The sequence below is a fragment of the Petromyzon marinus genome, chromosome 65 (assembly GCF_048934315.1).
Source record: "Petromyzon marinus isolate PM22_M1 ecotype Great Lakes invasive population chromosome 65, UKy_Petmar_22M1.pri1.0, whole genome shotgun sequence".
In the NCBI taxonomy this organism is placed as follows: domain Eukaryota; kingdom Metazoa; phylum Chordata; class Hyperoartia; order Petromyzontiformes; family Petromyzontidae; genus Petromyzon; species Petromyzon marinus.
The window spans coordinates 1,140,639-1,156,819 of NC_133731.1; the positions used below are offsets into that span (position 1 = coordinate 1,140,639).

The 16,181-nt window shown below is 49.6% G+C and overlaps 1 protein-coding gene across 1 annotated transcript in view; it reads right to left on the bottom strand.

The window, feature by feature from the left end:
* The window catches only part of RLIG1 (RNA 5'-phosphate and 3'-OH ligase 1), a 28,414-nt gene that overhangs the window by 12,059 nt on the left and 174 nt on the right, over positions 1–16,181 (bottom strand). The window contains exons 2-6 of the mRNA XM_076054234.1: positions 14,309–14,445; positions 13,149–13,266; positions 5,708–5,800; positions 3,130–3,246; positions 383–661 (exon numbers count right to left, since the gene is read on the bottom strand). Coding sequence (XP_075910349.1) covers positions 383–661; positions 3,130–3,246; positions 5,708–5,800; positions 13,149–13,266; positions 14,309–14,401 — 700 coding nt within the window. The 5' untranslated portion in view covers positions 14,402–14,445. The remainder of the gene's footprint in view (positions 1–382; positions 662–3,129; positions 3,247–5,707; positions 5,801–13,148; positions 13,267–14,308; positions 14,446–16,181) is intronic.

Consider the following 16,181-nt stretch of genomic DNA (forward strand, 5'->3'; position numbering starts at 1 on the left):
TCCCTACACCATCACCACCATCACCACCACCACCACCATCATCACCACCATCACCACCACGACCACCACCACAATTACCACCACCATCACCACCACCATCACCACCACCATCATCACCACCATCACCACCACCATCACCACCACCACCATCACCACCACCATCACCACCACCATCACCACCACCACCACCACCATCACCACCACCATCACCACCACCACCACCACCATCATCACCACCACCACCATCACCACCACCATCACCACCACCACCACCATCATCACCACCATCACCACCACGACCACCACCACTATCACTACCACCATCACCACCACCATCACCACCACCATCATCACCACCATCACCACCGGCAGTCACTCTCACCGTAGGGGTTGCCGTTGACGTGCGTGCCGATGAGCTCCAGCGATTGGCCAGTGAGCTCCGAGAGGGGCAGCGCCGCGAGGACCAGCGGCTCACGATTGGCCGGCTGCTGCTGCCGGTGCTGCCGCTGATTGGCCGGCTGCTGGTGCTGTTGGCGGCACGGCTGGGCGTCCCCTCCCCGGCGAGGCGCTCCCTGCAGGACCAGGGCACGCCGGCACCGGTGACACAACGCCGCTGCGTGCCACCGGTGCTGGGAGCTCATCCCATCCACCGGCACCCACCCTGCAGGACGGCAAGACGCCTCCGGTGAGATGGGGGGGTGGTGTGCCAGTACAGGAGACCCCTACACCTACAACCACTCACCACAGGAGACCCCTACACCTACCACCACTCACCACAGGTGACGCCCTCACCTACCACCACTCACCACAGGAGACCCCTACACCTACCACCACTCACCACAGGTGACCCCTACACCTACAACCACTCACCACAGGAGACCCCTACACCTACCACCACTCACCACAGGAGACCCCTACACCTACAACCACTCACCACAGGAGACCCCTACACCTACAACCACTCACCACAGGAGACCCCTACACCTACAACCACTCACCACAGGAGACCCCTACACCTACAACCACTCACCACAGGAGACCCCTACACCTACAACCACTCACCACAGGAGACCCCTACACCTACCACCACTCACCACAGGAGACCCCTACACCTACAACCACTCACCACAGGAGACCCCTACACCTACAACCACTCACCACAGGAGACCCCTACACCTACAACCACTCACCACAGGTGACCCCTACACCTACAACCACTCACCACAGGAGACCCCTACACCTACAACCACTCACCACAGGAGACCCCTACACCTACAACCACTCACCACAGGAGACCCCTACACCTACCACCACTCACCACAGGAGACCCCTACACCTACAACCACTCACCACAGGAGACCCCTACACCTACAACCACTCACCACAGGTGACCCCTACACCTACAACCACTCACCACAGGAGACCCCTACACCTACAACCACTCACCACAGGAGACCCCTACACCTACCACCACTCACCACAGGAGACCCCTACACCTACAACCACTCACCACAGGAGACCCCTACACCTACAACCACTCACCACAGGAGACCCCTACACCTACAACCACTCACCACAGACAACCCCCTCACCTACCACCACTCACCACAGGTGACCCCTACACCTACAACCACTCACCACAGGTGACCCCTACACCTACAACCACTCACCACAGGAGACCCCCTACACCTACAACCACTCACCACAGGAGACCCCTACACCTACCACCACTCACCACAGGTGACCCCTACACCTACAACCACTCACCACAGACAACCCCCTCACCTACAACCACTCACCACATATGGGTTCGATCCAGACCCTGACACCTGCTGCTGCTATATATTTGGAGTTTGTGTCTCTCCATCTAATCATCATCATCATCACGGTGGCTATGAGATGTTAACTACCTCGCCTGGTCTACAGGAGGTCTGTGTCTCTCTCTCATCATCACCATCATCACGGTGGCTGTGAGATGTTAACCACCTCGCCTGGTGTACAGGAGGTCTGTGTCTCTCTCTCTCATCATCATCATCACGGTGGCTGTGAGATGTTAACCACCTCGCCTGGTGTACAGGAGGTCTGTGTCTCTCTCTCTCATCATCATCATCACCACGGTGGCTATGAGATGTTAACTACCTCGCCTGGTGTACAGGAGGTTGTGGGTTCGATCCCGACCCTGACGCCTGCTGCTGCTGCTGTATATTTGTAGTTTTGCGGTGTCTCTCTCTCTCTCTCCCCCTGGTGGTCGCGTGGATTTTTCTCCGGGTCCCCCACGGTTTTTCCTCCTCCAGGGTTCAGAATCGAGGTCACCACGCGTTCAGGTTATTGGGCCTCTGCGAGAAATGTTCCACGCGGCGACGATGATGGCCCAACTTCGCTGAGCCGCTTTCGTTTTGCGTGTCCACGTGGCGAGCTCAGCAGGGCCTTGCCTGGCCACAGGAAGATTAATAATAGTTTGTCGATTTGAGCTCAGCAAATCGCTTCCCACGCCCCACCACGTGAGTGGCGCCAGCAGCCGCTACTGGCGCCGGGGGGTGGGGCACGGGTGACCTCACCCAGCAGGGTGACCTCACCCAGCCGGTGACCTCACCCAGCCGGTGACCTCACCCAGCCGGTGACCTCACCCAGCCGGTGACCTCACCCAGCCGGTGACCTCACCCAGCCGGTGACCTCACCCAACCCTCACCCAGCTGGTGAACTCACCCAGCCGGTGACCTCACCCAGCCGGTGACCTCACCCAGCCGGTGACCTCACCCAGCTGGTGACCTCACCCAGCAGGTGACCTCACCCTGCTGGTGACCTCACCCAGCCGGTGACCTCACCCAGCCGGTGACCTCACCCAACCCTCACCCAGCTGGTGACCTCACCCAGCCGGTGACCTCACCCAGCTGGTGACCTCACCCAGCTGGTGACCTCACCCAGCCGGTGACCTCACCCAGCCGGTGACCTCACCCAGCAGGTGACCTCACCCAGCCGGTGACCTCACCCAACCCTCACCCAGCAGGTGACCTCACCCTGACCTCACCCAGCAGGTGACCTCACCCTGACCTCACCCAGCAGGTGACCTCACCCAGCTGCTGACCTCACCCTGACCTCACCCAGCCGCTGACCTCACCCTGACCTCACCCAGAAGGTGCCCGTTCCCATCGGGCGTGGCTCTCCCCTCCGAGTCCGTGACGCCCGGCGCCGGCACCCACGAGTCCGGCACCGCACGCAGATCTCGCTCCACGTTCCAGCGGAACACTGGGGGGGGAGCGTGAGGAAGCAGGCGGGAAGCATGGGGGGAGCAATCAGGAAGCACGGGCGGAGCAATCAGGAAGCACGGGGGGAGCAATCAGGAAGCATGGGGGGAGCAATCAGGAAGCACGGGGGGAGCAATCAGGAAGCACGGGGGAGCAATCAGGAAACATGGGGGGAGCAATCAGGCAGCATGGGGGGGAGCAATCAGGCAGCATGGGGGAAGCAATCAGGAAGCACGGGGGGAGCAATCAGGAAGCACGTGGGAGCAATCAGGAAGCACGGGGGAGCAATCAGGAAGCACGGGGGAGCAATCAGGAAACATGGGGGGAGCAATCAGGCAGCATGGGGGGAGCAATCAGGAAGCATGGGGGGAGCAATCAGGAAGCATGGGGGGAGCAATCAGGAAGCATGGGGGGAGCAATCAGGAAGCACAGGGGGAGCAATCAGGAAGCATGGGGGGAGCAATCGGGAAGCATGGGGGGAGCAATCAGGAAGCATGGGGGGAGCAATCAGGAAGCACGGGGGGAGCAATCAGGAAGCATGGGGGAAGCAATCAGGAAGCACGGGGGGAGCAATCAGGAAGCATGAGGGGAGCAATCAGGAAGCATGGGGGGAGCAATCAGGAAGCATGGGAGGAGCAATCAGGGAAGCATGGGGGGAGCAATCAGGAAGTACGGGGGGAGCAATCAGGAAGCATGGGGGGAGCAATCAGGAAGCACGGGGGGAGCAATCAGGAAGCATGGGGGGAGCAATAAGGAAGCACGGGGGGAGCAATCAGGAAGCATGGGGGGAGCAATCAGGAAGCATGGGGGGAGCAATCAGGAAGCATGGGGGGAGCAATCAGGAAGCACGGGGGGAGCAATCAGGAAGCATGGGGGGAGCAATCAGGAAGCACGGGGGGAGCAATCAGGAAGCATGAGGGGAGCAATCAGGAAGCATGGGGGGAGCAATCAGGAAGCATGGGAGGAGCAATCAGGGAAGCATGGGGGGAGCAATCAGGAAGCACGGGGGGAGCAATCAGGAAGCATGGGGGGAGCAATCAGGAAGCATGGGGGAGCAATCAGGAAGCATGGGGGGAGCAATCAGGAAGCACGGGGGGAGCAATCAGGAAGCATGGGGGGAGCAATCAGGAAGCATGGGAGGAGCAATCAGGGAAGCATGGGGGGAGCAATCAGGAAGCACGGGGGGAGCAATCAGGAAGCATGGGGGGAGCAATCAGGAAGCACGGGGGGAGCAATCAGGAAGCACGGGGGGAGCAGGCAGGAAGCATGGGGGGAGCAATCAGGAAGCATGGGGGAAGCAGGCGGGAAGCATGGGGGGAGCAATCAGGAAGCACGGGGGGAGCAATCAGGAAGCATGGGGGGAGCAATCAGGAAGCATGGGGGAGCAATCAGGAAGCATGGGGGAAGCAGGCGGGAAGCATGGGGGGAGCAATCGGGAAGCACGGGGGGAGCAATCAGGAAGCACGGGGGGAGCAATCAGGAAGCACCGGGGAGCCGCGAGGAAGCACGCGGGAAGCGTGTACAGTGAGCAGAGAGTGTATGCAAGATCAGGGAAGCGATGGTAAGTGAGGGGAGATAACGTTACATAATAAACGAGCTTTTTTACATAGAGAAATAAAAGCATTTAAAAATAAACATTTATCTCCACCTACTTTATTATTTTATCTATATCTATATATATGAAAGGGAAAGTTGTGAATACGTGTGTCTGTTTGAAATGTTGAGCGAACTTTCCGACATGCAACAAACTTGAAATTTGGCATGTGGGTAGCTTCCAGACTATACACAATGAAAAAAGCATAAAAATAGATTTCGATTTAAAGCTTTCGTGACTGCAAGGATTCATCTTCTTTGGTTCTTTCGGTAAAGTCACGTAGAATGAGAATAAAATAATAAATTGATAAAATAAAATAACACAATAAAATTCTCACGACGTTTCGGCCACAACACAAGTGGCCTTCATCAGGTGAAGGGACGAGACCGTCTGGAGCGCTGTCCTCCAGCGCTGTCCTACCAGACAGTCTCGTCCCTTCACCTGATGAAGGCCGCTTGTGTTGTGGCCGAAACGTCGTGAGAATTTTATCGCGTTACTTCATCGATTCATTATATTATTCTCATTCGATGTGACTTCACACAAATAAGACTTTTGTATCTTGGGGGAGGGCACAACAATAGATGTATCACATTGCACGGCAAGTGAGCGGGTGACGTCACGTCTGTGACGTCACATCTGTGACGTCACACCTGTGACGTCACGTCTGTGACGTCACATCTGTGACGTCACATCTGTGACGTCACCCGCATGCCCGCTGACGTCACGCATCCCCGCCCACCCCCACCCACCCACCCCCGCCCTCCGCAATCGGCCGCGTACTAATCCAAGGCAAGAATCCAAGTGACGGGCGAGGCCACGCGGTGAAGGCGAGTTTGACGGCAGTGAAAAATGACGGCGTGCGACTGACCCGCTAGGTGCTTGGCCGCTCGGTGGGCAGCGAATCGTCGGGCGGCAGCCCTGTTGGGTTTCCTGTCGAGCCGAGCCCACAGGCAGGCCGCCCCTGGCCACGCACACACACAGGCAAAGATCCCCCGTGTGGCCTCGGCACACCGTGGGGGCAAGTGCACAATGAGCTGCACTATACGCTACACTATACACTACATTACTATACACTACACTATACACTACAGTGTAGTGTATAGTAGTGTAGTGACTACACTATACACTACTATACCACACTATACACTACACTAAACACTACACTACATTACTATACACTACATTACTATACACTACATTACTATACACTACACTATACACTACACTATACACTACATTACTAAACACTACACTACTATACACTACATTACGATACACTACACACTACATTACTATACACTACACTATACACTACACTATACACTACATTACTATACACTACACTATACACTACATTACTATACACTACACTATACACTACAGTGTAGTGTATAGTGTAGTGACTACACTATACACTACTATACCACACTATACACTACACACTACACTACATTACTATAAACATTACTATACATTACATTACTATACACTACACTACTATACACTACATTACTATACACTACACTATAAACAACACTATACACTACATTACGATACACTACACACTACATTACTATACACTACACTATACACTACATTACTATACACTACATTACTATACACTACACTATACACATTACTATACACTACATTACTAAACACTACACTACTATACACTACATTACGATACACTACACACTACATTACTATACACTACACTATACACTACATTACTATACACCACTTTATACACTACATTACTATACACTACACTATACACTACATTACTATACACTACACTATACACTACAGTGTAGTGTATAGTGTAGTGACTACACTATACACTACTATACCACACTATACACTACACTACACACTACACTACATTACTATACACATTACTATACACATTACTATACATTACATTACTATACACTACACTACTATACACTACATTACTATACACTACACTATAAACAACACTATACACTACATTACGATACACTACACACTACATTACTATACACTACACTATACACTACATTACTATACACTACATTACTAAACACTACACTACTATACACTACATTACGATACACTACACACTACATTACTATACACTACACTATACACTACATTACTATACACCACGCTATACACTACATTACTATACACTACACTATACACTACATTACTATACACTACACTATACACTACAGTGTAGTGTATAGTGTAGTGACTACACTATACACTACTATACCACACTATACACTACACTAAACACTACACTACATTACTATACACATTACTATACACTACATTACTATACACTACACTACTATACACTACATTACTATACACTACACTATAAACAACACTATACACTACATTACGATACACTACACACTACATTACTATACACTACACTATACACTACATTACTATACACTACATTACTATACACCAGACTATACACTACATTACTATACACCACACTATACACTACACTATACACTACATTACTATACACTACTACACACTACACTACTACACTGTACACTACACTATACACTACATTACTATACACTACACTACTATACACTACAATATACACTACATTACTATACACTACACTACTATACACTACAATATACACTACATTACTATACACTACATTACCATACACTACACCATACACTACATTACTATACACTACATTACTATACACTACACAATACACTACACTACTATACACTATATTACTACACACTACACTATACACTACATTACTATACACTACACAATACACTACACTACTATACACTATATTACTATACACTACACTATACACTACATTACTATACACTACATTACTATACACTACACCATACACTACACTACTATACACATTACTATACACTACATTACTATACACTACACTATACACTACACTACACCAGGGGTCAGCAACCGATGGCTCGTGAGCCAGATTTGGCTCTTTTGATGACTGCATCTGGCTCGCAAATAAATCTTAGCTGACGTTTCTTAACATAAGTAGTGAATAATTCCGCTGACATTAAAGTAAGACATTACTGAAATCACAGTGTTAAAAATAACGTTTAAAATATAAAACATTCTCACACATTTTAATCCATCCATCCATTTTCTACCGCTCCTGCTCAGGGTTGCAGGTGGCTGGAGCCAATCCCGGCTGTCCGACACCAAAACTCCATTTTTATTGGATAATGCGGTAGCCTAGGGGTCGTTGTGAGGTCAAGAAGTAAAGTTCCGTCCTTTTAATCCAACAGTCAGTTAGCTAATGTATGCAGAGCAAATCCCTTTTGATGAAGATGGCGAAATGAAAAAAACGATGAGGAGTACCGCACAGTTCAGCACGAATGGACGGAAGAATTCGCCTTTGTGGAGAGAGAGAGGGAAGGTTCTGCGGTGCGTCTGACATGCAGTGATAAAATTTAATCGATGAAACGGTCAAATATAGAGCGGCACTTCGGCACACGCCATGCTGCATCTGCATCGAAATATCCAGCGGGGGACAGCAGAAAGAAGGCATGCGCCAAGAGCTACTGTCCAGGGCGCAAGCTAGTCAGCAGCAACTCCGTGTATGCACCAGACAAGGTGACGGGAATTCGGCTAGCTTTGCTGGTCCTTTAGCAATTGTGAGGGAACGGCAAAGCCATTTCACAGATGGCGAGTATGCCAACACATTCACGGCTTGATGTGGCCAACCAACGTTTTGACGACTTTTCGGATGAAGACAAGATGATCAAACGAATAAAAGACACGCCTCTGTCGGCAAAAACTGCTCACGAGCGTACCGTAATGATGGCAAATCAAGTGGAGGGAGCACAAGCGAAGGACATAAATGCTGCTCCATACTGTTCCCTCGCTTTGGATGAGTCAACGGACGTAAGTCATTCATCCCAGTTCAGTGCGATTGCAAGGTACGCTGCAGGTGACACACCGCGTGAGGAAAGTCTTGCTGACTTGCCAATGAAAGGGTCAACGAGAGGGGAGGAGGATCTATTCAAGTCTTTCATCGAGTTCGCGAAAGAAAAAAATCTACACCGATGGATAAGCTTATATTTTGATTTAAAGCTTTTGTGTCGGTCCACATTAATTTATTTATTTTAAAACGGTTTGTTTATTTAATGCAAATCGACACACCTGATGACGACCGTTTGTGTTATGGTCGAAACGTCGTGATAATTTTTATTGTTTTATATATATTTTATTATTTTATTGTTTCCCTTCAACGTGACTTTACCGAAAGAGCTAAGAATATGGATAAGCTTATTTCGGTGTGTACTGACGGTGCCCCGTGTACGGTGGGGAAAAACAGAGGATTTGTAGCACCTCTTCGTCAACATGACAAAAAGAGCAATCCTAAGTCTTCACTGCATTCTACATCAGGAGGAGCTTTGTGCTCTAATGTGTGGCGAGCGGCTTGGCGAGGTGATGTCACTGATCATTTGGGTGGTCAACTTTATTGTTGCCCGAGCTTTAAACGATCGCCAGTTTAAAACACTGCCGGATGAAGTTGGGAATCATCATCCCATTCTGCTTTTGCACAGCAAAGTGCGTTGTGGTTGTCAAGAGGGAAGGTGCTCAGCCGTTTTGCGGCTTGCCTGAGCGAAATCCGGACTTTTCTTGAAATGAAAGATGTCGAGCATCCTGGGCTAGCTAACACCTGAGTGGCTCCTGAAGTCGTACTATCTTGTGGACATGACTGGACATCTGAACCAGCTCAATGTGAAAATGCAAGGCATTGGAAATACAGTCTTATCCCTTCAACAAGCAGTGTTTGCATTTGAAAACAAGCTGGAACTCTTCATCGTGGATATTGAAACAGGTCGTTTACTGCACTTTGAAAAACTGAGAGAATTTAAAGATGCGTGCACAGCAAGTGACCCCGTTCAACATTTTGATCTCCAGCAGCTAGCTGGCTTCACATCTGATCACCGGCAGTCATTCAGAGCACGCTTTGGAGAATGTTCGTGAGCACACTCATCTTTTCAAGTCCATCACTCATCCACACGAGTGTGCAGTGGACAAAGCCGACCTGAGTTACATCCCTGGTGTCTCCATCAGAGATTTTGATCTGGAAGCTGCTGACCTGAAGGCCTCAGACATGTGGGTGAATAAGTTCAAGTCACTGAATGAAGATTTGGAAAGACTTGAACGACAGCAAGCAGAGCTGGTGAGCAAACACAAGTGGACAGAAATGACAAAAACTTCAACCCGCAGACCAGCTGATTGTCAAAACATGGAACGTGCTTCCTGTCACATACCACACACTGCAGCGTGTGTGAGTATTGCTTACTGACCATGTTTGGTTCTACGTATTCATGTGAGCAGTCGTTCTCACATCTAAAAAACATCAAGACCAACCTACGATCCCGTTTAACGGATGAAAGCCTCAACGCCTGCATGAAGCTTAACCTCACCACGTATCAACCAGACTACAAAGCCATCAGCAAAACCATGCAGCACCAGAAGTCGCATTAATGGTAAGAAGTATTTTATTTATTATTGGTTGTTGGTATAACGTTATTAAAAAGGATACATTCAGAGACTTATTATATTCTAAAATTGGTGATCTTAGTTAAAGATACACGAATTTAGTTGTATTCAGTCTTAAAAAAATATTATATGGCTCTCACGGAAATGTATTTTAAAATGTGGCTTTCATGGCTCTCTCAGCCAAAAAGGTTCCCGACCCCTGCACTACACTATACAATGCATTATACACTACTATACCACACTATACAATTCACTAGTACACTATACACTACACTATTATACACTACAACTAATATACACTTCACTACACTACTATACACTACTATACCACACTATACACTACACTACTATACACTACACAATACACATTACACTACACTATTATACACTACACTACTATACCACACTATACACTACTATACCACACTATACACTACACTACTATACACACTACACTACTATACCACACTATACACTACATTACTATACACTACACTACTATACCACACTATACACTACTATACACTACACTAAACATTACACTAAACACACTATACACTACACTACTATACACTACACTACTATACCACACTATACACTACTATACACTACACTGCTATACACTACGCAACTATACACTACACTAGTCTATTATACACTACTACACTACACTACTATACACTGCACTATACACTACTGTACACTACAGTACACTACAGACTACACTACTATACACTACACTATACACTACTATACACTAAACTATACACTACACTACTATACACTACACTATACACTACACTAGACACTACTATACACTACTATACATGACACTATACACTACACTACTATACACTACACTATACACTACAATACACTACACTACTATACACTACATACTACACTATATACTACACTATACACTACAATACACTACACTGTACACTACATACTACACTATACACTGCAATACTATACACTACATACTACACTATACAGTACACTACTATACACTATATACTACACTATACACTACTATACACTACACTATACACTACTATACACTACACTACTACACACTACACTACTATACACACTACAATATATACTACACTACTACACACTACACTATACACTACACTACTCTATTATACACTACTACACTACACTACTATACACTACACTACTATACACTACACTACTATACACTACACTATACACTACACTATACACTACACTATACACTACACTACTAAACACTACAATACACTATACACTACTATACACTACACTACTATACACTACACTATACACTACATACTACACTATACACTACACTATACATATACTGTACATGACACTACACCTGTGGCTGGCTATCAAGCAACGACGGCCACCGCGGCGCTTTCAGATCGCGCTGCGTCTGCGGCCGTCTGGAACGCTCTTCCCTTCCAATACTGGGAGGCCGCTGGGAGCTGCGACGCCACTTGGAAATCGTCGTCGACACCGACGAACCAATGTCTTTAGAACTGCTCCTTGTCGTTGTTGTTGTTGTCCTTCCCGCAGCACCTCCGCTGGGCACGGTTGGCTACGTACGGTGGTGCGCGTGCACACGACACATCTGTGTAATGACCTCTATCCGTCGCATCAGTGTCCCGAATGATGATAACAAAACGATGCAAACTTCCAGTGTCACAATAATAATAATTTTGCAGGCGGCGTGTTTCATCCGTAGAGCCCCACCGCGTATGGAAAGCATGGAAATAAACGGAACCAGTTGGGTAAACGGGGCAGGACTAGACAGAGGGGTGAAGGCCAATTTACCGACTCACCCACCTACAAACCCACTCATCAACTCACCCACCTACTCACCCACTCACTCGCCAACTCGCCCACCGATTCACCCCCTCGCCAACCTACTCACCCACTCACTCGCAAACTCGCCCACCTATTCACCTACTCACCCACTCACTCGCCCACCTATTCACCTACTCACCCACTCACTTGCCAAATCACCCGCCTACTCGCCCACTCACCCAATCACCCACCTACTCATCCACTCACTCGCCAACTCACCCACCCACTCACTCGCCAACTCACTCACCTACTCACTCACCAACTCACCCACTCACTCGACAACTCACCTACCTACTCACCCACTCACTCGACAACTCACCCACTCACTCACCCACTCACTCACCAACTCACCTAACTACTCACCCACTCACTCGACAACTCACCCACCTACTAACCCACTCACTCGCCAACTCACCCACCTACTCGCCCACTCAGGCACTTACTCGCCCACTTAGGCACCTACTCACCCACTCACTCGCCAACTCACCCACCTACATGCCAACTCACCCACCTACATGCCAACTCACCCATTCACATGCTAACTCACCCACGCACCCACCCACTCACTCGACAACTCACCCACCGATTCGCCCACTCACCCACCTACTCGCCCACTCACTCACCCACCCACTCACCCACCTACTCACCCACTTACTCACCAACTCACCCACCTATTCGCCCACTCACCCACCAACTCACCCACCTATTCGCCCACTCACCCACCAACCCACCCACTCACTTGCCAACTCACCCACCTACTCGCCCACTCACCCACTCACCAACATACTCACCCACCTACTCACCCACTCATTCACCCACTCACCCACTCACACTCTCACAGGTGGTGGCAGTGGCTAGGGGACGCCTCCATCCAGCAGCGGATGGACCACGGCCGCGGCTCCATTCTTTACCTGCGCGCTCGGTCACATAGCAGCACGTGCCGTCCACCTTCTCGGTGGCCACGGCGGCTGCGACCCCAGACTCTACGGCGTCCGGGTTCAACTCCTCAGTAGCCAAGACTTTAAACGGCTGCACGCACACACACACACACACACGCGTACACACACACACATGTACACACACACACGTGCGCGTACACACGCACGTACGTATACGCACACACGCGCACGCACTCGCGCACACACGCACACACGCGCACACACACACACATGCGTACACACACACGGACACACGCGCTCACACACACACACACGCGCACAGACACACACGCGAAACAAAACCAAAGATAAAAGATCGTCCCGCCCCCCGTGTAGCATTTAGCAAAGCCGTTGAGGGGTAAGTGTGGAGAGCGAGCACCTTGTCAAAGCCATAACGCCGTCTCCGCTCGTTAACGCCGCACGTGTGTGCGTGTGTGCGAGCGTGAGTGTGTGTGTGTGTCTGTGCGCGTGTGTGCGTGTGTGTGCATGCATGTGTGTGTGTGTGTGTGCGTGTGTGTGCGAGCGTGTGTGTGTGCGTGGGCGAGCGTGTGTGCGAGTGTGTGCGTGTGTGTGTGTGCGAGCGTGAGTGTGTGTGTGTGTCTGTGCGCGTGTGCGAGCGTGTGTGTGTGCGTGTGTGTGTGCGTGTGTGCGTGTGTGTGTGCGTGTGTGCGTGCGTGTGCACACGCTGCGCTACGAACCCGGCTGTGACCCGAGTTCGATTCCCGCTCACGGCCAACACAACCGGTGACGATTATCTGAACCGGTCCTTGGGGCCTCCGCTAGGTCGACTCAGCCTCAAACGAGTACCCGGTGCGGTGCGTAAAAACATCGCCACTGGGGGAGGAGACAAAGGCGGCTGGGCGTGGTGCTGGCCACCCACCCCCTCGTGTGCCGTTCCGGCCTTCGTAGGTGCTCGCTACAACAGCACTTGCCCCAACAGTCTGTTGAGGCTACACACGGGGGATCTTTGTCTTTGTGTGCGTGCGTGCCGTCGAGCGAAGCACACGAGCCCCGGCTTCTGCCGTGTGGAAAAACCAACGGTGGCGGCCTTGCCGTGAGGGCCGTGCCGGTGCTGGCTCGGCCCGGCACGGCCCGGCACGGCCCGGCACGGCACGTGGAGGCGTGTCACTCGCCTGGTCGCGCCGTTTTGACGCGGGGCAGGGAAACACGGAGACCGTGAAGACGCAGGGGATTTTCTGCTGAACGCAGACTTCAGGATGCAGCATTGTTGTGTTGTTGTTGTTGGTTGTTGTTGTTGTCGTCCGGTTTTCTGAAGACGTGAAAAAGGCACAAGTGGGAGGCGGGGCATGACACTGGTTCAGCACACTCGAGCAGAAACTGCTAAAACTAAACTAGTTTTGTTACAATGAATAAAACGACGTCTGTCACAACAAACTATCCGTCTCAAATGGCTCTCACCTGGTTACATCAATGAACTTTGCAATACAGGGACTCCTCCACTTACGAACTTTCAGAGATACGAACAAACCTGGTCCGTACGTCCAGTTGCCAGTTCGGACCGAGAGTCATAAGTTCAACCACCGCGCAATAGATGGCGGTGGTGGCATCTACATCTACAGAACGTGAAGAACCAGTGGCATCTACATCTACAGAACGTGAAGAACCAGTGGCATCTACATCTGCAGAACGTGAAGAACCAGCGGCATCTACATCTGCAGAACGTGAAGAACCAGTGGCTTCTACGTGGCATCTGCAGAACGTGAAGAACCAGTGGCATCTACATCAACAGAACGTGAATAACCAGTGGCATCTACATCTGCAGAACGTGAAGAACCAGTGGCATTTACTTCTGCAGAACGTGAAGAACCAGTGGCATCTACATCTGCAGAACGTGAATAACCAGTGGCATCTACATCTGCAGAACGTGAAGAACCAGTGGCATCTACAGAACGTGAAGAACCAGTGGCATCTACATCTGCAGAACGTGAAGAACCAGTGGCATCTACATCTGCAGAACGTGAAGAACCAGTGGCATCTACATCTACAGAACGTGAAGAACCAGTGGCATCTACATCTGCAGAAGATGAAGAACCAGTGGCATCTACATCTGCAAAACGTGAAGAACCAGTGGCATCTACATCTACAGAACGTGAAGAACCAGTGGCATCTACATCTGCAGAATGTGAAGAACCAGTGGCATCTACATCTGCAGAACGTGAAGAACCAGTGGCATCTTCATCTGCAGAACGTGAAGAACCAGTGACATCTACATCTGCAAAACGTGAAGAACCAGTGGCATCTACATCTACAGAACGTGAAGAACCAGTGGCATCTACATCTGCAGAAGATGAAGAACCAGTGGCATCTACATCTGCAGAACATGAAGAACTAGTGGCATCTACATCTGCAGAACATGAAGAACCAGTGACATCTACATCTGCAGAACGTGAAGAACCAGTAGTACACTCACTACTAGTACACTCACCACTACACTCACCACTAGTACACTCACTACTAGTACACTCACCACTACACTCACTACTAGTACACTCACCACTACACTCACCACTAGTACACTCACTACTAGTACACTCACTACTACACTCACCACTAGTACACTCACTACTTGTACACTCACCACTACACTCACCATTAGTATACTCACCAACACATTCACCACTAGTACACTCACCACTAGTACACTCACCACTAGTACACACACCACTAGTACACTCACCACTAGTACACTCACCACTAGTACACTCACCACTAGTACACTCACCACTAGTACACTCACTACTAATACACTCACCACTACACTCACCACCACAAACCTGTCAACCCCTTATCAGTGCCCTACCTTACTACAGACTAACTCAGATCCTTATTGGTCACCCCGCGCCCCTTATCAATCTCAACGTTCATCCTACAAAGTTCCATCACAAGGAGAGAAACACGAACAAAACAGCCAGACAGTTTTTAAAGCTCAATTTCTCCGCACAATAATAAAGTTAAACCGTGTGGGGGTTCGGCACGGAACGATTA